Source organism: Carcharhinus amblyrhynchos, chromosome 5 (genome assembly GCF_965287045.1).
Source record: "Carcharhinus amblyrhynchos chromosome 5, sCarAmb.v2.hapA, whole genome shotgun sequence".
Classification (NCBI taxonomy): Eukaryota; Metazoa; Chordata; class Chondrichthyes; order Carcharhiniformes; family Carcharhinidae; genus Carcharhinus; species Carcharhinus amblyrhynchos.
The window spans coordinates 10,645,285-10,672,819 of record NC_137328.1 but is presented as its reverse complement, the minus strand read 5'-3'; the positions used below and the strand labels follow the sequence as shown (position 1 = coordinate 10,672,819).

The 27,535-nt window shown below is 45.8% G+C and overlaps 1 protein-coding gene across 1 annotated transcript in view; it reads left to right on the top strand.

The window, feature by feature from the left end:
• Positions 1 to 27,535, top strand: part of LOC145342898 (phospholipid-transporting ATPase ABCA1-like) — a 153,608-nt gene that overhangs the window by 12,611 nt on the left and 113,462 nt on the right. Inside the window, exons 2-3 of the mRNA XM_080188471.1 lie at positions 17,232 to 17,353; positions 24,363 to 24,456. Of these exons, the coding sequence (XP_080044597.1) occupies positions 17,285 to 17,353; positions 24,363 to 24,456 (163 nt within the window). The 5' untranslated portion in view covers positions 17,232 to 17,284. The remainder of the gene's footprint in view (positions 1 to 17,231; positions 17,354 to 24,362; positions 24,457 to 27,535) is intronic.

Genomic DNA, 27,535 nt, shown 5'->3' with positions numbered 1-27,535 from the left:
ATCTGAACTCCCTTGAGCTCCCTTGGCAATGACTGGGGATGATGTGGAGATGCTGGCGTTGGACTGGGGTAAAACACAGTAAGAAGTCCGACAACACCAGGTTTAAGTCCAACCAATTTATTTGATAGTAAACTCACAAGCGTTTGGGGTTTGCCCCTTCATCAGGTGAATGGGCCAGGTGAGACATAAGAACATAAGAACATAAGAAATAGGAGCAGGAGTAGGCCATCTGGCCCTTCGAGCCTGCCCCGCCATTCAATAAGATCATGGCTGATCTGTCGTGGCTCAGTTCCACTTTCCCGCCCTCTCCCCATAACCCTTAATCCCCTCTCTTAGCAAAAACCCATCAACCCGCTTCTTAAAAATATTTAGCGAGGCAGCCTCCACCACTTCAACGGGCAGAGAATTCCAGAGATTCACCACCCTTTGAGTGAAGAAGTTCCTCCTCAACTCCGTTCTAAACCGCCCCCCCTTTATCTTGAGGCTGTGCCCCCTAGTCCTACTGTCTTTTTTGAGCGGGAAGAGTCTCTCCACCTCTATCCTATCCATCCCATTCATCATCTTATACGTCTCAATGAGATCTCCCCTCATTCTTCTAAACTCTAACGAGTACAAGCCTAGTTTATTCAGCCTCTCCTCATAGCTCAACCCCCTCAACTCCGGTATCAGCCTAGTAAACCTCCTCTGCACTCCCTCCAAGGCCAAAATATCCTTGCGCAGGTGCGGCGCCCAAAACTGCACACAGTACTCCAGCTGCGGCCTCACCAATGCCCTATACAGCTGCAGCAAGACCTCCCTACTTTTATATTCAATCCCCCTCGCTATGAAGGCCAGCATCCCATTCGCCTTCCTGACCACCTGCTGCACCTGCAGGCTGGGTTTTTGCGACTCATGCACAAGGACCCCGAGGTCCCTCTGCACCGTCTCCTGCTGCAGTTTTTCGCCACGTAAGTAATAGTCCTTCCTACCATTCTTCCTACCAAAGTGGACCACCTCACACTTGCCAACATTAAATTCCATTTGCCATTTCCTGGCCCATTCGCCCAGCCTATCTAGATCCTTCTGCAGACTCTCCACACCCTCCGCACAATTTGCTGCTCCCCCAATCTTGGTGTCATCAGCAAATTTCGACACCCTACACTCGGTTCCCTCCTCCAGATCATCTATATCAATGGTAAATAGCTGAGGCCCCAGCACCGACCCCTGGGGCACCCCACTAGTCACCAACCGCCAATCCGAATAGCACCCGTTGACCCCCACTCTCTGCCTCCTATTTGACAACCAATCCTCTATCCAGGCTAACACCCTACCCCCAACTCCATGTCCTCTGACCTTCTGCAGTAACCTCTTGTGAGACCCCGAAAGCTTGTGAGTTTGCTATCAAATAAATTGGTTGGACTTAAACCTGGTGTTGTCAGACTTCTTACAATGACTGGGGAATCAGTGCTTAAGTACATCAGTAAGAAGTCTCACAATTTAATCTGGAGTTGTGAGATTTCTTACTGTGCCCACCCCAGTCCAACGCCGGCACCTCCACATCGTAAAAATGTCAGTGGCAGTGAGGTGGTGCTGCGTATTATCACAAAAATCAGGCTTAAGCCTCTCCGGCTTAATTCGTAACCTCAACTTGCTGGCACTCGTAAATGATAATCTTCCAACTCTTGAATGTCATAACTTTGGAAATCCATAACCGCGGCATCTGGCAACTTTGGTCGAGAAAATCTGTCACGGCATGCCTGTGTTTTGTAACAGTTCGTGCGGATGGAAGACACATTTAGCGAGGACACACTAAACTGTTACTTAGCCGTAACCACTTCAAATGGAAAATAAAATTGAAGATTCCATAGGAAGTCTTGCGTCGCCTTCTTAAAGCTGTACTTCTTCACTATTTATAGTTGTCCAACTCAAATTAATTACATTAAGAAAGGATTAACTTGAAATGAGTTAGAAAGTCAGCGGAGTTGATCCTTAAGAGGTGTTACCTTTACGAAAAAAAGTGCATCAACTTTATTTTTTCTCTTGTTAAACGAGCACAGTGCTCAGCCCAGTCAAAATGCATTGTTTTGATACTTAATATGGTAATGTCTTCCTGATCAAGGGTGGAATACCCTGGCTGTTCTCACCGGCAAGATCTTCTGGTCCAACTGATACCGAACTCTGGCCATGGCGTTCCCAGTGGTGGAGGTGGGTGGATTCAGTGGGAAACCCCATTGAGAGTGGTGGGATAAGAAGATCTGACCACCAGCCGGCTGCCTCCCTGCAGAAAATCACCCCCCTCCCTCCAGATTTACATTGGGCTCCTCTACGTATGCAGGAAAGCACAGTAAGAAGTCTCACAACACCAGGTTAAAGTCCAACAGGTTTATTTGGTAGCGCTAGCCACAAGCTTTCGGAGCGCTGCCCTTTCACCAGGTGAGTGGGAGTTCTGTTCACAAACAGGGCATACAAAGACACAAACTCAATTTACAAAATAATGTTTGGAATGTGAGTCCTTACAGGTAATCAAGTCTTAAAGGTATAGACAATATGAGTGGAGAGAGCATTAAGCACAGGTTAAAGAGATGTGTATTGTTTCCAGACAGGACAGTTAGTGAGATTTTGCAAGCCCAGGCAAGTCATGGGGGTTACAGATAATGTGACATGAACCCAAGATCCCAGTTGAGGCCGTCCTCATGTGTGCGGAACTTGGCTGCCAGTCTTTGCTCAGTGACTCTGCGCTGTTGTGTGTCGTGAAGGCCGCCTTGGAGAACGCTTACCCGAAGATCAGAGGCCGAATGTCCGTGACCGCTGAAGTGTTCCCCAACAGGAAGAGAACACTCTTGCCTGGTGATTATCAAGTGGTGTTCATTCATCCGTTGTCGTAATATCTGCATGGTCTCCCCAATGTACCGTGCCTGAGGACATCCTTTCTTGCAGCATAACAGGTAGACAATGTTGGCCAAGTTGCAAGTGTAGGTACCATGTATCTGGTGGATGGTGTTCTTATGTGAGATGATGGCATCCGTGTTGATGATCTGGTACGCCTTGCAGAGGTTGCTGTGTGGTGCCGTGGTCACCGTTCTCCTGAAGGCTGGGTAGTTTGCTGCGGACAATGGCCTGTTTGAGGTTGTGCAGTTGTTTGAAGGCAAGAAGTGGGGATGTGGGGATGGCCTTGGCGAGACGTTCATCTTCATCAATGATATGTTGAAGGCTCTGGAGAAGATGTTGTAGCTTCTCTGCTCTGGGGAACTACTGGACAACGAAGGATACTCCATCCACTGTGTGCCATGTTTGTCTTCTAAGGAGGTCTGGGCGGTTTTTCGCTGTGGCGCGTTGGAACTGTCGATCGATGAGTCGAGCGCCATATCCTGCTCTTATGAGGGCATCTTTCAGCGTTTGGAGGTGTCTGTTGCAGGAAGGCAGACAGACAAAGAGAAAAAAAACAGCTTTTCCATGAAAGTAGTTTAGCTTGAAGGACATGCTCTTTGTTTCGAGATTGCTCAGACCTTATTCTGCTAACAAAAGCATTATCATCAAGGCGCGCCGGGTAAACAGGAAGCAACCTACACTTTGTATGAAATAGATTTGAACAAGAGTTTCCAAGGGGAAAACAGATCCTGTTTTCCTGTGATCCATTAGTAGGTTCAAAGGGTCAGGGGTCTTCAACTTACAAAGTTCGCAGTCCTCTGAATATTTCAGTTGCAGTTTTAAAAAATAATTATCAATTTCCCTCGGTTTCCAAACAATTCCCCGAGTTTCCGATTACCGGAGATGGTGGCTTAGCTTTGGACAAAATTCTCCAAGTGGGTAAAGCTTTTAAAAACTGAAAGCATGAATTATGTCATTAATCTAAAGATAATATTTACGTGTGCTGCCCTCATTTCAAGCCATTAAGCATAATGGCCGGAAATCTCGATGTCACGCTACTGCTGCCAGCGAGAATGGACAATTCGGATGCTCAGTCAGCCCCTCAAGCCTGCTCTGCCATTCAATAAGATCGTGGCTCATTAAATTGTTCTGTGTATGTAAATACGTAATTAGAAGTTGGATATAATCCATGTCTCCAGAGTTAATTGCGACCTGACAGAACTTTAGAGCATTCAGCCACCCTGCCTGCTGTAAGTTAGTGATCTTTAGTCCTGTTTTTACAACTGCGTTGATACTGTGAGTTTTCTGTCTCTTAATATTAAACGAGCCACCTGATATGAGCAGAAATAAAAGATTCAATGTGGCCTGTTGTGATCTTTCACGACTCTGATGTGCGCCTGAAAATCTGCTTCAAAACGCAGCTGAGGCAAGATAGAGAGGGCTGGAGGTCAGTGAGGAAAAAAGCAAAAATGTCCAAATATCGCTGGCAGCTTTCAGTCTCAGAAAGTCTCACAACACCAGGTTAGAGTCCAGCCAGTTTATTTGATAGTAATCCCACAAGCTTTCGGAAACGGCGTTGCTTCGTCAGGTGTGTGGAAGATTCTGATCAGAGAAGGGCATTTTTGCAAATCTGCATATCAGAGGTCTGCCCTTCTCTGATCAGAACCTCCTGCATATCTGACGAAGGAACACTGTTTCCGAAAGCTTGTGGGATTACTATCAAATAAACTGGTTGGACTCTAACCTGGGGTTGTGAGACTTCTTACTGTCTTTATCCCAGTCCAATGCCAGCATCACCACATCATCGCATTCAGTCACATCAGAACATACAGTAACGTGGAAAGCAAAGTCAGTGTCACATTGGGCATTGAGCTATCTGGTTCACTAATGTCCTTCAAGGGAGGAAATCTGCCGTCCTTACCTGGTCTGGCCTACGTGTGACTCCAGGGCAGCATGAAATGTGGTTGACTCTCAACTGCTTTCGGGCAACTAGGGATGGGCAATAAGTGCTGGTTAGCCAGCAACGCCCATGTCCTACGAATCAATAAAAAAAAACTTTTTGGATATCAACTTAACATCCAAGTTTTTGCAAATCGAGTATTGATTTTCGGCCCCAATTCTCTGGCCTTGCCCGCGGCTGGACTGGAGAATCCCAGCCGTGGGCAAAGACAGAGAATTGGGGCCAATAAATCGACACTTGATTCTTTGACCCCTGTGAAATGGTGCGTTTGCAAAAATTTGGATGTTTAAGGTGATATCCAAAAGTTTTTTTTTTAATCATTCATGGGACATGGGCGTCGCTGGCTGGGCCAACATTTATTGCCCATCCCTCGTTGCCCGAGAGCAGTCAACCACATCGCTGTGGCTCTGGAGTCACTTGTAGGCCAGACCATGGGAATACCTGCACTTGCAAGTCTCCCTTCAAGCCATGCATCATCCTGTTTTGGAACTGGATCACCATTCCTTCACTGTCGCTGGGTCAACATCCTGAAAATCCCTTTTTCCAACAGCACCTGTGCCGTCTGGACTGCGCCAGTTCATGAAGGTAGCTCATCACCACCTTCTCAAGGGCAATTTGGGATGGACAATAATTACTGGCGCTGATATCCACATCCCATGAAAACACTGAAACTAAAAACTTGGCAGAGAAACCACATTTATGCTCCATAAATGCAAAGACTTGAATAAAATATCTTTAACTTGGCCAATTCTTCAGAGTGTCCCAGGAGCATTTCCCTGTGGGATTTACTGATCCACTTGGGCCAACTCTTCACTGCAGCCACAATGCAAGAAATTTCCAGAAACAGGAATCACGGATGGAGATCGAGTAGGAAATCTTGGTTAATTTTATATTTCCTCTCCAATCCTGTACCACACTGGGAAGTAGTCAATGATGATGATTCCTTTAAGGATCCATCTGAAAATTAAGGGTCACATGACCCAGGGAAACAATCAGGAAGCACGGCGGGGGATCACCCTGGTAAGCTCCGGTTTCTGTTCTAGAAACTTCCTGGAAGCTGAGTGGCAGCCAAGAGTCTGCTAGCCTCCGTGTTATTGTTAGATGTAAATAAGCGTTGTAGTTGTTATTTAGCCACTTGATGAACAGGAATTATTATCGTGTCATTTCCTAGTTGCCATTCCAGTAGCTGATCCATATGACCCTGAGGTATAGGAGCAGAATTAGGCTGTTCGGCCCATCGAGTCTGCTTCGCCATTCAATCATGGCTGATATTTTTCTCACCCCCATGCTCCTGTCTTCTCCCCATAATCTCTGTTCCCCTTATTGATTAAGAACCTATCTGTCTTTGTCTTAAAGACACTCAATGACCTGGCCTCCCCAGTGCAGAAGGAGGCCATTTGGCCCATCGAGTCTGCACCGAGCACAATCCCACTCCAGGCCCTATTCCCATAATCCCTCACATTTACCCTGCTATCCTCCTGACACTAGGGTTAATTTAGCACGGCCAATCAACCGAACCCGCACATTTTTGGACAGTGGGAAGAAACCGGAGCATCGGAGGAAACCCATGCGGACATGGGGAGATTGTGCAAACTCCACACGGACGGTGACTCAAGGATCCCTGGCGCTGTGAGGTGGCAGTGCTAACCACTGTGCCACCATGCCACCCCAACTGGCCCCAACACCACAGACAATCAGCTTGCTGTACATCCAAATGGTTCCATGGAATCTTTTACATCTACACCCACAGGAAGATGGAATGTGGGGTTATGGGGATAAGGTCCGGGTAGGCTTGCTGTCAGTGTAGGCTTGATGGGCCGAATAGCCTCCTCCAGCACTGTGGGGATCCTATTCTATGCAACAAACCTCGCTTAGTTTAACAACTCATCCAAAAGATGGTACCTCTAACAGTGCGGCACTTCCCCAGTACTGCACCGGTGGGTTGGCTTTGCAGCTTTTAGTACTGGGACAGGACTTGAATGAAGGGATTTGTGGGTGAGACGGTTGCCAACTGATCCAGGGCTCTCACTCATGGTTATTAGATCTTACTTCTAAGATCATTAACATAAAAAGTTGAATCCTAACCAAATCTTGGAGGTGACTTCATCTGAGCCGTACTCAAATGTATGCAAATATAAACACATTTGTCTCTTGGCAGTCACGCGAATTCGCAGTGGTTTTAAGCAGGAATTTCATCAAGGTTTTTAAAAGTCAACATACTTCAAGGTGTGTAATAGCTGTTAACTCAGGAAGGTTTTCAAGTCCACAAGATAACTTGAGCCAGCCGTTAAAAAAAGAGATAACAAATGGGATTAGGTGGGAGGTCAGGTGTTTCTCACATGTCAGTGCAGACTTGATGGGCCGAAGGGCCTCCTCTGCACTATAATGCTATAATTCTGTATGATTCTATGAATTGAAGATAGTTTAGGAGACTATTTTTGTGTGACCAATATGGCCATCGTGGTGCATTTGCTTGATCTGCACTGCATGTTCATAGAATCATAGAATCCCTACAGTGCTGAAGGAGGCCATTTGGCCCATTGAGCCTGTACTAACAATGGTCCCACCCAGACCCAATCCCCATAACCCCACGTATTTATCATTCCAATCGCCCTGCCACTAAGGGACAATTTTAGCATGGCCAGTCAAGCTAACCTGCACATCTTTGGACTGTGGGAGGAAACCGGAGCGCCTGGAGGAAACCCGTACAGACACGGGTATAATGTGCAAACATCACACAGTTGCCCAAGGCCGAATTGAACCCAGGTCCCTAGCGCTGTGAGGCAGCAGTGCTAACCAATGTGTCGTGTTGTAGTCATACCAACATTGACACTGCCTCAAGGTCCTATGCACTTGTAATATTGTTATGGATCCCGAACCTCCTGCTTTGTGTCCTGCGGTATGTTTAAAGTTTATTTATTAGTGTCACAAGTAAGCTTACATTAACACTGCAATGAAGTTACTGTGAAGATCCCCTAGTCGCCACAGTTCACACCTGTTTGGGGACACTGAGGGAGAATTTAGCGTGGCCGATGCATCTAACCAACGCGTCTTTCGGGCTGTGGGAGGAAACCAGAGCACCCAGAGGGAACCTACACAGACATTAGGAGGAGGTGCAGACTCCGCACGGACAGGGACCCGAGGCCGGAATGGAAGCCGGGTCCCGGGCGCTGTGAGGCAGCAGCGTCAGCCACTGTTCTACCATGCATGTTGAGCGTGCGCAAAGAATTTGATAAAACTGGGGCAACAGTGCTGCGGGATAGTGGAATAGTAGGCAAGGTGGGTGTCTGTTCTCATTTGTACAATCTCAGAATCACTCCATGAGATGAGCCTCAGGGTTACTGCGTTGGGACAGTGGAGAGGAGGAGGATGTCAACAAATGGGGCACATTGATGGCTGATCCGGTGATTTGGGTTCGATGGAATGGGTGGATTGGGGAGATCATGGTACGCATTTTTTAATTTCTCCTTTGAACATCATGCATCTTTTGTCTCAAGTCCAAGTTCCTGCTCGCTGTTCATTCTGTTCTGGATCATTCCATGAAGAAAGTTCGTTAGACTTGTTGGAGCGTGTTGACTGCGAAACCACTCAGATTTCCCTTTTTCTTTCTGCTTTCCCCCCAACCCGCTCCACAAGTTCACTTTTTCAGTTTCAGTCTTGGGTTCTGTGATTCTAGGATGCAGCAGGTTTCTTGTTGTGTGTTGTTTGGTGGTGACAGGAAATGTTTTGGCTCACGTCCACAGAAGTTGCTGACATGCCAGCGTCCAGCCAAGTGAGAGAACAGGGTCCAGGACATTTTTTTAAAAACAAATTCATTTGGCTTTTGTCTTCTCCTGCCATCACTGAATCGTAGGATTGTTATGGCGCAAAAGGAGGCCATTTGTCCCAACATGTCTGCACTGGCTCTCCACGGTGGCACAGTGGTTAGCACTGCTGCCTCACAGTGTCAGGGACTCGGATTCGATTCCCGGTTTCCGGTGGATTCCGCATGTTTTCCCTATGTCTGTGCGCAGATTAGGTGCATTGGCCATATTAAATTCTCCCTCCGTGTATCCAAACAGGCGCCGGAATGTGATGACTAGGGGATTTTCACATTACAGTGTTAATGTAAGCCAACTTGTGACACTAATAAATAAACTTAACTTTACAAGTGAGCATTAAGCTTCAGTGCCATTCCCTAGCCTTTTGCCCGTTTCCCTGCACATTATTTCCATTCAAGTCATCTTGAATGCCTCACTGGATTTAAAGAGGGCTTGACTGACAAGCCTCAATCTACGATCCATTCAGACCCATTTTTTCAGGAAAATAGTTTATGCTAGGAGTGGTGTTCAAAGCATTAATCAAAGCAGGAAGCCCTGGATGAGAACCATGGGCAAGCTGCCAGATTGCATCATTATTGGGAAACCTTTGTAGTTGAATCCACTGACTTTTGACTCCACTCAATCTGAGTTGGAGGACAGATTGGACTTTGGGACAGGTTCGCAGCAAATGGTTCATTTTGCACAACAGTGAAGGAGGGCTGAACAGTCAGAGGTGCTGTCTTTAGGGCAGCATGATGGCGCAACGGTTAACACTGCTGCCTCATAGCGCCAGGGACCCGGCCTCAGGTCACCGTCTGTGTGGAGTTTACACGTTCTCCCCGTGTTTGCTCCAGGTGCGCCCACAGTCCAAAGAATTGTGAGTTAGGTCGCTTGGCCATGCTAATTTGCCCCTCAGTGTCAGCGGGTATAACAAGGTAAATAGGTGGGGTTACGGGGATAAGAGTGGGATCAATGTTGGTCCAGGCTCGATGGGACAAATTGCTTCCTTCTGTACTATAAGGACTCCATGATTCTTTTGGATAAGATGTTATAATTGAGACAACGACAATTCTCTCAGGTGGATACAAAAGGTCAAATGTGCACGGGACGATCTCCCAATGTGTTGACCAACATATAATGGGTAGATTTGCTGACTCTGCAGATTGGCAATGCCCAGGGGACATTAGGCAGTGCCAAAGAGGTGGGACCCAGAGCAGGGACAGTTCCTATTGGGGCCCGGGGCCTCTGGGAGGGTAGATTGGGGGGAGTGGGGGTTGAGGGGGGGGGAGGTGCTCCCGCTGACATTCTGCACTCGGCAGTGACAGAGGGAGGCCAGGAATTGGGGCTAGGTTGGGATGGGGGGGTGGGGAAAGTTCAGGGGGAGGGGAGAATCAGCCTGCCAGGAGGGTCGGGGTTGGCTTGGGCACATCCGGGAGGCCAGCAAGCGGGGGCGTTGTGGGAGGGGAGGCGGGCATGGGGGTGGATGGCCAGTGATGTGGGGTTGTGGGGCTGGTCAGTGATTGGGAGGCCTGCAGTGTGGGGCTACTGGATATGCGTCAATCTCGATGCTGACAGATCAGCACGTGCGCAGTGGCCCGCTCAGCGCTATGCAGCTGGTCCTCTCCAGGGGGGTATAGGCCCCAGCCACTGAACTTCAGCATGATTTACACTCGTACACCCTATCAGGCATAGAGTGTGGGAGATTCATTTTTAAGATCTCACTGAAAAAACAGGCGGGATTAACTCCAATGGTTATACAACTTTGACACTTAGAATTTTTTGGGGAGAATCCCATCCGTCATGTTTATCGTGGTTGAGTTTCTAACTGTGCAAGGCATGACCCTGTATAACAAAAGGATACGGCAGGATTTGACACAGGTTTTCAGTAGCATGATGTACGTCAGCAGCTGCTGAAACTGCAGTGTATGTGAGAAGGTTCCTGCTGGTGGAATAAAGTTGTCAAGCCATTGGGTTCGCAGTGAGCTGTGTAATCGGAATTACTGGATTGGAAATTTGACGAAAGCTTGCTCAATTTTAACACACCAAATTTCCAGGAAATTATGGAGCAATGTTGATAGTAGATGAAGAGATATAGTTTATTGTTTGTTTGTTCATTTATGGGACATAGGTGTTGCTGACTAGCCAGGTCATCCGTAGTTGCCCCAAGGGCAGTTGAGAGTCATCCACATTGCTGTGGCTGTGGAGTCACGTGTAGACCAGATCGGGTAATGACAGCAGATATGGTGTACTGACCTTCATTAATCGAGGGATTGAGTTTAGGAGTCGGGAGGTAATGCTGCAACTTTATAAGACCCTTGTCAGGCCTCACTTGGAGTACTGTGCGCAGTTCTGGTCGCCTCACTATAGGAAGGACGTAGAAGCTATTGAAAGGGTACAGAGGAGATTTACAAGGATGTTGCCTGGATTGGGAGGCATGCCTTATGAAGATAGGTTGAGGGAGCTGGGACTCTTCTCCCTGGAGAGACGAAGGTTGAGAGGCGACCTGATAGAGGTTTATAAAATGTTGAGAGGAATAGATAGGGTGGATTCTCAGAGGCTATTTCCCCGGGTTGAAATGGTCGCTACGAGAGGACACAGATTTAAGGTGCGGGGAGGCAAGTACAGAAGTGATGTTAGGGGTAAGTTTTTCACTCAGAGGGTGGTGAATGAATGGAATCGGCTGCCGTCAGTGGTGGTGGAGGCGAACTCGCTGGGGTCTTTTAAAAGACTTCTGGATGAGTATGTGGGATTTAGTGGGATTGGGGGTTATAGATAGGTCTATGGATTGGTAGGTGTTGATGTGATCGGCGCAACTCGTGGGCCGAAGGGCCTGTTTGTGCTGTAGTGTTCTATGTTTTATGTTCTATTTCCTTCCCTAAAGAGCATTCAGTAGTGAAATTGGTGCATTCTTAATTCCAGATTTTTTTTTTACTGAATTCAAATTCCACCATCTGCTGTGACGGGATTCAAACCCGGGTCCCCAGAACATTAGCTGAGTTTCTGGATTAATGGTCTAGCGATAATACCACTAAGACATCACCTCCCCAGTTTGGACATTGTTTTTTTGCAATCCAGCACTGGCAATCATTGTGGCCGACTAAAATCAATTGTTTTACTTGTCAGATATCGATACATATTGTGGTGTTCAAACATACTTTTCTCCTCAGCCACATTGGACAGGGACGAGTGGTCAACTAAACAGTTTTTTTTTAAATCTTTTGTTTTACTTTAATATGATCTGCCTTTAGCCTATCAGTGTCAGAGAGATAATGAAGCAAAGTGCATTGTAGCATAGACATCAGATTGCATTGTTTAATTCTAAGAGAGGTCATTTCTACTGTGCTGGTGACCAGACTGGTCACCTATCAAAGCTATGTACCTGGGCTAGAGTCCAGAGTCGAGGACACATCTGAAGTTAGCATTAAAGTTAAAGATTTCTTTCAGTGTAAACGTAGAGGTAACCCACATAGTTTCAGCATGTAATGTTGGCTTTTGCATATCACTTTACGTATTTATTCAGACTTTGCCGTTTGATTTGTAGTTAGCTGTTATTTTAACCAGTGACGATGCTGGAAAGTGGTCAATCTCGAATGAGCTGTCCATTACAAAACAGCTCAATTTTCCCTCTTTTTGACTGGAATCGGAGGCGGGGGCTGGATGCACGATGGGTGGCAACTCTTTCAATTTGATTTGATTAATTATTGTCACATGTATTAGCGTACGGAGAAAAGTATTGTTTCCTGCGCGCTGTACAGACAAAACATACCGTTCGTACAGAAGGAAAGGAGGCCGTGTGGAATGTAGTGTTCCAGTCATAACTAGGGTGTAGAGAACGGTCAACTTAATGCGAGGTAAGTCTATTCAAAAGTCTGACAGCAGCAGGGAAGAAGCTGTTCTTGAGTCAGTTGGTTTGTGAACTCAAACTTTTCTATCTTTTTCCCGACGGGAGAGGGTGGAAGAGAGAATGACCAGGGTGCGTGAGGTCCTTAATTATGCTGGCTGCTTTGCCGAGGCAGTGGGAAGTGTAGACAGAGTCAATGGATATTGCTGACCTTTCGCCGCCAGCCAAAGTTAAAATGGCAACATCATTAAACTGACTAAAAATGAAGTAGACATGCTGATGCTGGACTGGGGTGGACAAGATGAGAGGTCACGCAACACCAGGTTGTAGTCTAACAGGTTTATTTGAAATTATAAGCTTTCCGAGCGCTACTCCTTTGTCACCTGACAAACCCACATGTTGCAACACATTCACTTCAACCTTTCAATCAACTCTGCAACTTGTTCAGCAAAGTCCATTTCATGTTCAAGGATTTTGATACAGGCGTTTATCATGTGTGAAAAACAGAAAAGCAAAAATGCAAGGTGCACAGTGTTGGGGGCTGACGGTTAAAAGTTCTCCTCGTGTTCCTTCTCCACGTGAAATTCTCTACAGCTTTGAGACACACAATACTGCTTATGCCTTTTGACCCAAGTTGGTAACCTCCCATTCCTTTCCCTGCCCTCCTTTCGTAAGCATTGCTTGATAAACTTGAACCTGATCGCCTCCTTGAACACCAGGGTGGCATGGTAGCGCAGTGGTTAGCATTGCTGCTTCACAGCTCCAGGGACCTGTGTTCGATTCCTGGCTTGGGTCACTGTCTGTGTGGTATTTGCACATTCTCCTTGTGTCTGTGTGGGTTTCCTCTGAGTGCTTCGGTTTCCTCCCACAGTCCAAAGATGTACAGGTTAGGTCGATTGGCCATGCTAAAAATTGCCCTTAGTGTCCTGAGATGCGTATGTTAGTGGGATTAGTGGGTAAAATTCGTAGGGAAATTGGGGTAGGGCCTGGGTGGTATTGTGGTCAGTGCAGACTCAATGGGCTGAATGGCCTCTTTCTGTACTGTAGGGATTCTATGATTCTATCTGTGCTTCTCGCACACAGGCATCTTTGATTTTCACACCAGAGGCGCTACCATTTCATTAAATCAAAAGTAGTAAAATGGGAACTTACTTTGAAAACAAAATAATAAAGATAGCTAGAAGGGTATGACGACGCTGTGTCCAAAGATGCGTGGGTCAGGTTGATTGGCATGCTAAGTTGCTCCTCAGTGTCAGGGGGACTAGCCAGGATAAATACATGTGATTGTGGGGATAGGGCCTGCGTGGGATTGTGGTTGGTGCAGATGTGCCAAATGGCCTTTTTCTGCACTGTAGGGTTCTGTGGCTCTAGGGATGGTAGAAAATGTATGTGAAATATCAGATATATTTTAAGAAGTTGACATTGTTCCAGTGGTTTCAGAATAAACATAATGGGAATAGGCCATTAAGCTCCTCGTATCTGCTCCAGTATTCACTCAGACCCTGGTTGATCTCAACTCCTCTTTGTCTTATTTCATAGAATCATAGAACCCTACAGTGTAGAAAGAGGCTCTTCGGCCCATCGAGTTTGCACCAAACACAAACCCGCCCAGGCCCTACCCCTATAACTCTACATATTATACCCACTAATCCCTCTAACCTATGCATCCCTGGACACTAAGGGACAATTTTCCTGGCATGGCCAATTAACCTAACCCGCGCATCTTTGGACTGTGGGAGGAAACTGGAGTACCTGGAGAAAACCCACACAGACACGAGGGGAATGTACAAACTCCACACAGACAGTGACCCAAGCTGGGAATCGAACCCAGGACCCTAGAGCTGTTAAGCAGCAGTGCTAACCACTGTGCTACCGTGCTGCCCAGGTGTCTTTCTTGCTCCAGATGTCTTTCCTTGATGCCCTTACCGAATGAAGATCTACATTGAAAGGCCTAATTTTAATCTTTTGCAAGATGTGAATGTCGCTGGCAGAGCCAACATTAGCTTTCCATCTTCTAATTTCCCTTGAACCGAATGGTTTGCCTTCTGCTGGGTGCTTGAAATGGGCACCAATCTGGAAAGTTGCAGGAACGTCATGGGTGATATGGAGTATCGGTGGTGTTTTTTTTAAAATTCATTCATTAATAGGATATGGGCATCACTAACAAGGTCAACCCCCTGACCCCTACCCCCTATTACCCATAAATTGAATAACTTGCTCAGTCATTTCAGAGGGACAGTTAAGAGTCAATCACATTGCTGTGGGTCTGGAGTCACATGGAGGCCAGACTGGGTTCGGACAGCAGATTGCCTTCCTTAAAGGAATGAATCAGAGAGGTTTGTACGAAAATCGGCAATGGCTTCATGGTCATCATTTGACCTTTAATTCTGGGTTTTTATTGACTTCAAATTTCACCTTCCGCCAAGATGGGATTTGAACCCAGGCCCCCAGAGCATTATCCTGAGGCTCTGGATTACTAGTCCAGTGACAATACCACTATGCCATCACCTCCCCCGGTATCAACTTGAGGGAGATAATTCTTAACTTCGACCAATCGTTGTGAAAAAAATGCTTCCTGACTTCCCTCCCCAAATAACCTAGTTTTAAGGTGGCAGATGGGATTTTGCGGCACTGCTCTCCTCCCCTCTCCGTGGCATAATTTCTAATGGTGGAGAAGACCCATCATTGGATGGCGGTGAGATCTTCTGGTCTCGCCACTGTCTACGGGGCCCTGCAGAGCCCACACCCTCTGCCAGTGGGAAAAGCATCACGGGCGTTGGGAGCATACCACTGGCAGTACTGTAAGATTCTGCCGACGGGTAATGCTGGAAAATTCCACCCAATGTCTTCTCGTTCTTGATTCCCCTGGCATTATCTGACAATTCGACGATGAAAGTAAGGTCTTAAAATCCAACAACTGAACAGCAGCAAAATTGGTTACGTGGATTATATTAGTAACTGTGTCTCCTTGGATGCAGAGAATATGACATGAATTCATCTATGGAAGGTCACATGGAAACTACTGGTCGAATTAAAAAACTCAACATCAGGGATGATGATTAAGATGATCAGACTGGAGCAGTGATATCAATTTCTGTTTGGAGATGGAAGATATTGTTCTTGTTGCCCGCCAGTCAAATCTTCTGACCAGGTTGTCAGTGCAGATTTTGAGAGTGGTTTTATAGGTTGGGAGTTTGTGTGGGTGGTGGGGGATTGGCCCACCAGAACAGAAACTAGTGGCTTGCTCTCCAGGGAGCCCTTGTCAGGATCACGAGTCGAATTGGCATTGGAAATCCTGCCGTCATGGCTCCCAATTCCATCGGGGTCTTTTAAGTTCCGTTGTGCCATGTTTGAGGTGGATGTCCCGCCCTGAGGAGTTGCCAGCTGATGGGAGGCCAGCAGTTCTCCACCACCGGCAGTGTCACCAGGAAGTAGGTCCTCAGGTAGAGACGGCTGTGGGGAATCACAGGGCGTGTGTTGCCGGTGAGGGGGAAGTGTTGCAAGCAAGGGCAGGGGGCTGTCTTTAAGCCACCCGACTTTCCCGCTCTCCCATCCACCACAATTCCTTTCCAATGCTGGCCCCTCTGAATGGGCACTGAGTGCTTGTTAATGAGGGGGTCTCACTTTTTTAAACTAGGCAAACCCAACAGGATTAGGATTTGAACTCACTGTTGTATTTCTCTACGTTAATGATAGCATTTCCAGAAAGTAGTCATTTTGTGGGTTGGCGTGACGGCACAGTGGTTAGCACAGCTGCCTAATAGCTCCAGGGACCTGGGTTCAATTCCGGCCTCAGGTGACTGCCTGTATTCACATTGTCTCCATGTCTGGGTGGTCCAGTTTCCTCCCACAGTCCAAAGATGTGCAGGTTATGTGGATTGGCCATAGTAAATTGCCCCTTAGTGTCCAAAGATGTGTAGGTGACGTAGTTAGCTGTGTGTGGGGTTTCGGGGATAGAGTGGGTGAGAGAACTCTGTCTTCACATGCTGGGATAGACATCTCCATATCTCACCGAGGGTTGAGACCCGTTGGCTACCCTCACCTGGTTTGGCTGGCTTGTCGAGGCCGTTGCCTGGGGTGTGGCCGCTGTCGCATGCAAACAGTTACGGGGAGCCACAGGTGAGAGCTGAGTGCCAGGTGGGGACAAAAGATGGACAAACCGCCTTGAAAGGACGCGACATGTTCCCCCACCCAAGGTATTACCCCATACACGCCCCAAGAGAGAAAAGGAATGAGTGTAAGATACTCTGCCAGAGTCAGTGCAGACTCAATGGGTTGCATGGCTTCTTCTGCATTGGCCATGCTAAATTGCCCTTTAGTGTCAGGGAATACATGGGGTTATGAGGACAGGGCCTGGATGGAATTGTTGCTGGCTTGATGGGCTGAATGCCCTGCTTCTGTACTGTAGAGCTTCTATGATGAGTGGCGATATAGTGCGTTCCAATTTAGCACCAAATGCTAATTTGCTTTTATATTGACCAGTACTTAATGATCTAATGAAGCAAAGTTCACAGTAATGTAGATGGCGGGGTCCATTTATTAATCCATTAATGGATTAGTAATCCATTAATAACATCCAGCAAAGTGAACGCAAACTGAGAATGGAGTGGCTGATCATTCAGTCTGCCTTTGCACTCCATGTACATTCCAGTTGAAGATGCTGCTGCTTATGACTAATTTTTTTCCGCTGTTTTGGAAGGAATATTGATGGACTTGTTGGGAAAATTGAGAGCCAGTCAGCTACACTCCAGCATGACCTGATATTCTTCTCTTGTTCTTTCAGTTGCTGACAGGCAACAGCCTCACTGCTGTACTGGGCCGAGGTGTTGTGAAAACATGGCCAGTTTCTGGACGCAGCTGGGATTGCTGCTCTGGAAGAATTTTACGTATAGAAGGCGACAGACCGTAAGTGTTCTTCCTTTAAAGTTGATTAATACGGACAAGATGACATCCAAAAAGAGTAATGTCAATTTGTTGAATGTATGAACATGCACATATACAAGCAATGATGGACAGGGACAAAAATGGTCCATTCAATTAGTCTTAGATCATAGACTGTACAACAGAAGAGGCCATTTGGCCCTTCGGACCTGCCCCGCCATTGAATAAGATCATGGCTGATCTGCTTCTTTTTCGAGTTCCCATAACCTTAGATTCCCTTTTCCAGCAAGAATCTATCTACTTCTGCTTTAACAATATACGATGACCTCGCCTCCACCACCTTCTGAGCCAGAGAATTGCAAAGTCGCACAACCCTCTGAGAGGAAAAAAAAACTCTCCTCATCTTTGTCACGAATCGAACCCAAACCCCTGGCATGTGAGGTAGCAGTGCTAACCACTGTGCCACCGTGCCACCCCTGGGACGGTGGAGAGGGTAGGGTCGTGGTCATGTCATTGGACAAGTAATCCAGAGGACTAGGCGAATGCACAGGGGACACAGGTTCAAATCTCACCATGGTAGCTGGCAAATTTGAATCCGATTAAAACATTCTGGAATGAGCTAGTGGTGACCATAAAAGCCATCATCAATTGTTGTAAGAGCCCAGATGACTCACTAATGGTCTTCAGGAGAGGAAATTTCCAACCTTATCTGCTCTGGCCTACATTTGACACTAGACCTAATGCAATGTGATTCATTCTTAAACGGCCTAGCAAGCCACTGGCTTCAAGGAAAATTAGAGATGGGCACTAAGTGCTGGCCTTACCCGACTCCCACGAAAGAATAAAGACACACACATTTGTCTTTATCCAAAGAAGACATTATAGAGGTTTGGATCTGAGGAAAAAAATATTAACTAACCATTCCCTGATCTGTAAATTGTACCGAGTTGTCAAAAATAAACAACCCGGCATCCTATAAGAGCAAAGTACTGTCAATCCTGGAATTCTCAAATTAAAACAGAAAATCCTGGAAATACTCAGCAGTCCATCAAGAATTGGTGGAGAGAAAGAAACAGAGTTAATGTTTCAGGTCTAATAAAAAGTCCTTTTATAGCAGTTAATATTAGAGTATGACCAACTGGACAAGCCAGTTTGAAAGATTCAATGCCCCTGCAGAAGATTCTGCACCCCCCAAAAGGATAATGTGCTCTCGTTCTGCGGAAACTAGGGGAGGGGTTTTCTGGCCCTTCCTGCTGCCAGGATCTTTTTTTAAAATTCTTCGTTCATGGGATGAAGTAAAGTTTATTTATTAGTCACAGGTAGGCTTACATTAACACAACAATGAAGTTACTGTGAAATTTCCCCCGTCGCCACACTCCGGCGCCTGTCTATGTACACTGAGGGAGAATTTAGCATGGCCAATGCACCTAACCAGCACATATTTTGGACTGTGGGAGGAAACTGGAGAAAACCCAGGCAGACACGGGGAGAACATGCAGATTCCACACAGATAGTGACCCAAGCCAGGAATTGAACCTGGGTCCCTGGCACTATGAGGCAGCTGGGCTGATCACTGTGCCATCGGACCACCAATTGGGCCAATTGGGATATGAGCGTCTCTGGCTGGACCAGCATTTATTCCCTGAGGGTAGCTGAGAGTCACCCTCATTGCTGTGGATCTGGAGTCACATATAGGCCAGACCAGGTAAGAATGGCAGATTTCCTTCCCTAAAGATCATTAGTGAACCAGACGCGTTATTACAACAATTGACAATGGTGTCATGGTCATCATTAGTCCTTTAATTCCAAATTTTTTTAACCTTTGGATCATATTGAAATTGATTCCACCACAGATTCCCCAACAGCAGGGTGTCATGGGTCACGTAAATTGTCATAGGCTTTGGTAGGATCAAAAGATCCAACTGTGGGCGTCTGTGCTAATCCGCCCCCTGCTTTAAGGAAAACCCACCATAGTGTTGGGGGGGAAAGACTGGAAAATTTTGGCCTTGGAATCCAAAAAACATGAAATATATGTTCTAACCATGTTGCACAAATGGACAGGTCCAGCACTCATATTATCACCTTCCCAATTTATCCTGATCATAGAATCCCTACAGTGCAGAAGGAGCCATTTGGCGCATCGAGTCTGCACCGACCACAATCCCACCCGGGCCCTATCCCCGTAACCCCACATATTTACCCTGTCAATCCCCCTGACACTAGGATCAACTTAGCATGGCCAATCCATGTAGCCTGTTCGATTCCCAGCTTGGGTTACTGTCTGTGTGGAGTTTGCACATTCTCCTCGTGTCTGCATGGGTTTCCTCCGGGTGTTCCAGTTTCCTTTTGCAGTCCAAAGGTGTGCGGGTTAGGTGCATTGGCCATGTTAAATTGTCCCTTAGTGAACCGGGATGCGTAGGTTAGTTGTCCTTCCAAGTCCATCCTGTGACATATGAATGTGAGCTGTGTTGTGATAGCCTCCCTGCATGGTGTAAACATCAAGGTCCGTTTTCCCATGTTAGAGAATCATGGAGTAGCAATGTACAGATGGAGGACATCCTACTAATAGCACTAATCCTGTGCTCTCTGGATTATAATGGTTAGCGCTGCTGCCTCACAGTGCCAGGGACCCGGGTTCGAGTCCTGGCTTGGGTCAGTGCTGTTTGGAGTTTGCATGTCCTCCCCATGTCTGCATGTGTTTTCTCTGGGTTAAGTGGTTTCCTCCTACAGTCCAAAGATGTGCAGGTTAGGTCGATTGGCCATGCTAAATTGACCCTTGTTTCCGGAGAAAAAGCAGGGTAAATATGTGGGGTTACAGGGATAAAGAGGGATTGTTGTTGATGTGGGTTTGACGGGCTGAATAGCCTCCTTCTGTATTTTAGGGATTCTCTAATACCTTGATGATTAAAAACAAGCTCTTTATCTTTCCTTGGGTGGCACAGTGATTAGCACCGCTGCATCACAATGTCAGAGACCTGGGTTCAATTCCGGTTTTGTCTGTGTGGAGTTTGCACATTCTCACCGTGTCTGCGTGGGTTTCCTCTAGGTGCCCCGGTTTCCTCCCACACTCGAAAGATGTGCAGGTTAGGTAGACAGGCCGTGGTAAAAAAATAAAGTCCCTTCAATGTCCCAAGATGTGTAGGTTAGATGGATTAGCCATGCTAAATTGCGCCTTAAGAGTCCTGAAATGTATAAGTTATGGGGTTATTGGGGTAAATATGTGGGGTCTGGTTGGAATACTCTGCCGATAAGCTGATGCAGATTCGATGGGCTAAATTGCCTCCTTCTACACTGTAGGGGTTCTATCATTCTTTTGTCAATCATCCTAAATCAGTGACCTCTGTCCATTGACCTTTTTGCCATTGGAAGCAGTTTCACCTTATTTATTCTCTCAAAATCTTTTCAACAGCTTGATTTAAATCTTCCTTTAACCTCCTCTGTTCTAAGAAACACATTATTTTCCTTAGGTGGGTCCCACTCCCATGTCCCACCCCAAACCATCGTGAATCATCTGAATGCTTACTTCTTGTATAGTCTTGATTTAATAACAGCATAGTGGCTTGAAGTGACAGTATCTCCGGGGAGTGGTATAATGTGCAACAAGGAGCTGATAACTTTGCAGAAGCTCTAATGCATACATTATTTTGCACATAGTGCAGAGTCTCATGCAATGGGAGCACGTATAAGGAATCCAATGCTACGCTCAAATTTTTATGATAGGCCCTTGGCCTCAGTAACTCAAAGCTGGGAGTCCCTATTGGGGTACACAGTGGCACCATAAGCATGGCACCGTGGCGTAGTGGTTAGCACTGCTGCCTCGCAACCCCAGGGGCCTGAGTTCAATTCCTGGCTTGGGTCACTGTGTGGAGTTTGCACATGCTCCCCGTGTCTGCATGGGTTTCCTCTGGGTGTTCTGGTTTCCTCCCACAGTGTGAAAGATGTGCTGGTTAGGTGGACTGGCCATGTTAAATTCTCCCACATCATCAAGTGTGGTGATTAGGGGATTTTCACAGTAATGTCATTGCAGTGTTAATGTCAGCCTGCTTGTGACACTAATAAATAAACTTCAAAAACACTTGCCTTTGTGTAAATTCAGAGAAGCGCCCGTTTACTAAATATAGTTGCACATAATTTGTAACACTGAAATATATATTTTTGAAACATTTTTGTGTGTTTTTTCTTCCCATTAAAGTTCGGCACAATGTCGTTGCAATGGAATTTAAATTTTTCATTTTGAAGTTGCTCTGACTTCAATTTATGATTTGAAAGCTTCAGTCATTCTAGGAATATTTCTACATGATTAACTACTGTTACAGGTGATCCCTTAAAGATCAGAACTTTGGCATTGACTGCAAATTAATCTTCAGTTTATCTCGCATTGAAGTCTGTAAACATAAGGTTGGCAACAGCTACAAAAGAACAAAGGATCTTTTATTATGCAGTAAAAAAAATCTTGACAATGGTCTTTGCCCCAGATTCCATAATTCTGTCTGTCTGAATCTTGTCAAATGTTGCACTACTTTTTGCCTCCCTCCTCATCCACCGCCCCCCCCCCCCCACCTTGTGATGGGGCTTTTGAAAGCATACAGATATAAATGAAGTGGAACTTTTGGTACTGCTTCTTCGTCACCTGAGGGAATTTGCAATACTGGCATTATAAGTACCCATTGAACTTGCCAAAAAAAGTTAGAGTTTGTTCATTAGAGTTGGTAAGTGAATTTTTAATGGCGTGATAAATCTCAGCTACTGTCAAACAACCTCTCTGACTGAAAATTTTATTCTAATAGTATGGAGGCTCCTTTGGATATTAATTATTTTTGGAGATTTAAAAACATTTCTTTTTGGCTGTTTCTTTCTGCCTTTTTATCTCCATCTCTCTCTTAACCCCATGTTTCTTTCCCTCTCTTTATTTCACTTTCCATACTTGATTTGACAATGAACTTAAATTTATACTTCCTGGTTTGCACTCTGCGTGACTCAATGTGGATCCTTCAATCTGATAACTCGTGAAGTCACAGCACTGCTTGCCCCCTTCACAGAATTTCCAGATCCCTTGTGGAAGTGCCATGCTCTTTCCACTATCTAATTATCGCAAGTCACAGTCAAAAGCCCAGAGAGAGTCTGTGGGTATGTGTAAATGTAATGGATGATGAGTGCCTTTGTTCACTGTTGATCACAGAATCAGGGTCATTGACTGGGTTGAGCTGAGCCTAGCATCATTGTGAATGAAGTTGTTGGCACATGGAACCCAAGTTACCACGTTGCGACTTCCAACATCAGATATGTCCTGAAGACAGGAGTACCAGCTTAAAACTAACATCCAGGGCATACTGCTATCTTTCTTCTCAAATAAAACGTTCTACGCAAATTCATGGCATGGTAGCACAGTGGTCAGCACTACTGCCTTACAGTGCCAGAGACCCGGGTTTGATTCCCAGCTTGGGTTACTATCTGTGCGGGGTCTGCATGTTCTCCACGTGTCTGGATGGGTTCCCTCAGGATGCTCCGGTTTCCTCCCACAGTCCGAAAGATGTGCTGGTTAGGAGCATTGGTCATGCTAAATTCTCCCTCAGTGTAACCAAACAGGTGCCGGTGTGTGGCGACTAGGGGATTTTCACAGTAGCTTCATTGCGGTGTTAACGTAAGCCTACTTGTGACGCTAATAAATAAAACTAAACTAATGCCTTGGAGTTGAGTAGTCAGCTTCCAGGTGGCCTTTTCATTTGAAGTCTGACTGTTGATAGAAGACAGGGCATTATGTTTCAATTTTAGATATTTTTATGTGCTATTTTAGTAACAAGAACAAGTTACTATTGACTGATGTCAATTAACGCGGCAGATCGATATTGCACTTAGAGATCATTTTCCATTTTACATTGAAAGACAATAATAGCACTGTGGGTGTACCACACAGACTCCAACAGTTCAAAGTTGTGGTTCACCGCCACCTTCACAAGAACAATTGGCCAGTGATGCCCACACTCCATGAAGGAATAAAGGAGGAAAAATGTCATTTGAGCATCGAAACAAATTTTCCAAACATAGAAAACTACTTCACTTAGAACCAAACACAGTTAAGTAGGAGATGCAAATTACTGTCAAAGAAGAAGATTAGGTGTACTGCATCTCATTTTATAGCTGCATATTACCAATTTAAAGGAGCCACAGACTTAATTTAAGGGGCTGGACAAGAGTTGAAACAACAAACACTATACGGGACAGCAGTTCATACCTTTTTGCTGTTTACTTTCTTTTGGGGGGAGCTTTCTCGTCCCGCCTACCACGAGAATAGGTAGGTAGAATCGTAGGGGCAGGGGGGAGGGTGGGGACGGGGGTGGACCATGCAAATGTCCATTGACCCCTGGTGGTATTTTCCGGGATTGGGGCAGGCGTGCCTGGAATATTCCGCCCTTTATTTCCTTATCGGGCTTAGTTGTAAAAAAAATTGCCGACAAAGACAGCATCTGTCGAAAAATAGTATGATCATGGGATTTGGTTTTATGATTCTTGTCCTTGACATAATTACAAATGAGAGGAGTGGCATTCTGTTTGTCTACTTTCTTCTTTTACATCAGGTGGATGAAGTAATAACTTGTGTTTTATGAGAAAACCAGCCTTTATTACTGAGCCTTTATTTCATCTTTATTTCCAAAAATGGGGAAGCGGCAGATTTCAAAGGATTTACTTCTCCTGTACTCCAGCTGTTGCGAAGTATTATTTCTTCATTAACAATACCACAGGAAGTCACTTATCAAAATCTTACCCGGAGGAAACTCACACAGAACAGAGAGAATGTGCAAACTCCATGCAGACAGTGACCTGAGGCTGGAATTGAACCCGTGTCCCTGGCACTGTGAAGCAGCAATGCTAACTACTGTGCTGCCGTGCCACATCTCAACCTATACCTGTGATCTCTTGTTCTAGGTTGCCCCATTAGGGGAAGAGATTTACGTGAAATGTGGGCCACCTTGCAGATGAATCTTCAAAGAAAGTTTCTGTTTAATAATTATAGTGTTTGCCTTTTCTTTTTCAGCTTCAGCTGCTGATTGAGTTAGTGTGGCCTCTCTTCCTATTCTTCATATTGATCTCTGTACGACTCTCCTATCCTCCATATGAACAACATGAATGTAAGTCTTCATCACGTTCTACTCTTCTACAATCTGTGCTGCTCTAGATTGTCATCTATTTATCCCCCTCATCATGGATTTTATACTATCACTGAATTTTTTTTACCCCAGAATAAATGACACAAAAAGCCTGATTCCTGCTGTTCTTTCTGGCATGATGGGAAGATAATTTTTGGTCGCCACGTTGCAAGAAGGATGTGGAAGTTTTGGAGAGGGTGCAGAAGGGATTTACCAGGATGCTGCCTGGATTAGAGGGTATGAACTATAAGGAGAGACAGGACAAATTAGGGTTGTTTTCTCCGGAGTGACCGAGGCTGAGGGGAGCTCTGATAGAAGTCTATAAAGTTATGAGTGGCATAGATAAAACTCACATTGTCAGCCACTTTAAGACTTGAATAGCAGGTTAGGTGTAAAGATTTGCATTCTAATCAGTAATCTGTAAACTGTCAGTGCTGTTAGATGCACTGCCTGAGGCCAGAACTCTCCATTCACCTGACGAAGAGGGAAACCTCGAAAGCTTGTGAGTTTACTATCAAAGAAGTTGGTTGGACTTAAACCTGGTGTTGTCAGACTTCTTACTGTGTTTACTCCAGTCCAACACCAGCATCTCCACATCATAGATAGTATTGACAGGATTCTTTTCCCACAGCTGAAATGTCTAGTACTAGGGGCCATGCACTTAAGGTGAGAGGAGGAAAGTTCAAAGGAGATGTGAGAGGCAATTATTTTACATAGAGACTGATAGGTGTCTGGAACAGGCTGCCAGGGATGGGTGGTGGAGATATGATAGGGACTTTCACATAAGCACGTGAATATGCAAGGAAGAGAGGGTTATGGCCCAAGGGCAGATAGAAGGGATTAGTTTATTGTGGTGTCATGTTCGGCACAACATTGTGGGCTAAAGGGCCTGTTCCTGTGTTGTATTGTTCTATGTTATATTTGGGTACTTCCTGTCTAGCACTCTCTCTGTTTCTATCGCTCAATAAAATCCGAACAGGAGTAAATGAGTGAACAAGCATAAAGCTGTAAATATGTATGCAAAGGGAAATTATCTCCAGGCAAATACTTTTCAGCCGTAAACTTCAGATCTTTGTCACGAATTGCAAAATGATTGTTTTAGTCTTTAAAGTTGGGCGGATTAAACATCTGTCAACATCAGATCATTTGATTTCCTTCACTTGACATGATTCCAAAAATAACCTTCTGATCATCACTTAAATGAAAGGAAAACAAAGGAAACCATTTTAATTATAAATTTGAGTTCATTTCTTTATTCTAAGAAATTGGCATTGGTCAACCCACGCTTCAGATAGTTTTAAAGTTTATTTATTAGAATCACAAGTCGGCTTACATTAACACTCAATTAAGTTACTGCGCAAATCCTCTAGTCACCACACTCCGGCATCTGTTTGCATACATTGAGGGGGAATTTGGCATGGCCAATGCACCCAACCAACATGTCTTTTGGACCGTGGGAGGAAACCACGCAGACACGGGGAGAATGTGCAAACTCCACACAGACAGTGACCCAAGCCGGTAATCGAACCTTGGTCCCTGGTGCTGTGAGGCAGCAGTGCTAACCGCTGTGTTACTGTGCTGCCCAGATAGGAAGAGTGTCTGTCTGAGAAGGACATGGTACACACCATGCAACATCACTCTGAAAGTATGCAATGTCATCTGTTATGTCCCAGCCACCCTGTGACGTTTGATCAACTGCCTAAGGCCCTAGACGTGAATGGTTTCCAAAAGCCTTGCATAGGCTGAGAACACAGACAATTTTCTCGTAGACAGAGCTACGATTAGGAAATGGTCTCATCTGATTGTTCCTTAAAATGTGCATCTAACAGCACTTGCATCCGGATTGTGGTTTAATGTGTCTGAGTCAAGAGGAGACAATTTTCTTCCACAGAATCTTGCAAGATTGAAAGGTAAAAGGATAAGAAGAGAAGGGATAGGACCTATAAAAGGTGAGGGGGGAAAGGTTTGTGTGGAACCAGAAGAAATGGCAGAGGTGCTTAACGAGTACTTCGCCTCAGTATTCACAGTGGAAGCCGATCTGGGAGATTTTGTTATGGATTTCCAGCAGATGGAAAGGATTGAGTACGTGAATATTAAGGAGGAGGATGTGTTGGAACTTTTGAATTCCATCAAGGTAGATAAGTCGCCGGGACCAGATGGGATGTACCCCAGGATACTGTGGGAGGCGAGGGAAGAGATTGCAGAGCCCCTGGCGATGATCTTTGCGTCGTCAATGGAGACAGGAGAGGTTCCGGAGGATTGGAGGATTGCGGATGTAGTTCCTATTTTCAAGAAAGGGAACAGAGATAGCCCGGGAAATTACCGACTGGTGAGTCTAACCTCAGTGGTTGGTAAACTGATGGAGAAGCTTCTGAGGGACAAGATTTACGAACATTTGGAGAGGTTTGACATGATCAGGAATAGTCAGCATGGATTTGTCAAGGGCAGGTTGTGCCTTACAAGCCTAGTTGAGTTCTTCGATAATGTGACTGAACACATTGACGAAGGAAGTGCCGTGGACGTAGTGTACATGGACTTCAGCAAGGCGTTTGATAAGGTCCCCCATGCAAGACTTCTTGAGAAGGTGAGAGGCCATGGGATCCAAGGGCCTTTGGCCTTGTGGATCCAGAACTGGCTTGCCTGCAGAAGGCAGAGAGTGGTTGTGGATGGGGCTTTTTCTGAATGGAGGTCAGTCACCAGCGGAGTGCCTCAAGGATCTGTTCTGGGACCCTTGTTGTTTGTCATTTTCATAAATGACCTGGATGAGGAAGTGGAGGGATGGGTAAGTAAGTTCGCTGATGACACGAAGGTTGGTCGTGTTGTGGATGGTCTGGAAGGATGGCAAAAGTTGCAGCAGGACATAGATAGGATGCAGGACTGGGCGGAGAAGTGGCAGATGGACTTCAACGCAGATAAATGTGTAGTCGTCCATTTTGGCAGAACCAACGGGATGAACGAGTACACTATCAAGGGCAGAAGTCTGAGTAGTGTTGAAGAGCAGAAGGATCTTGGGGTCCGGGTCCACAGGACTCTTAAATCGGCCTCGCAGGTGGAGGAGGTG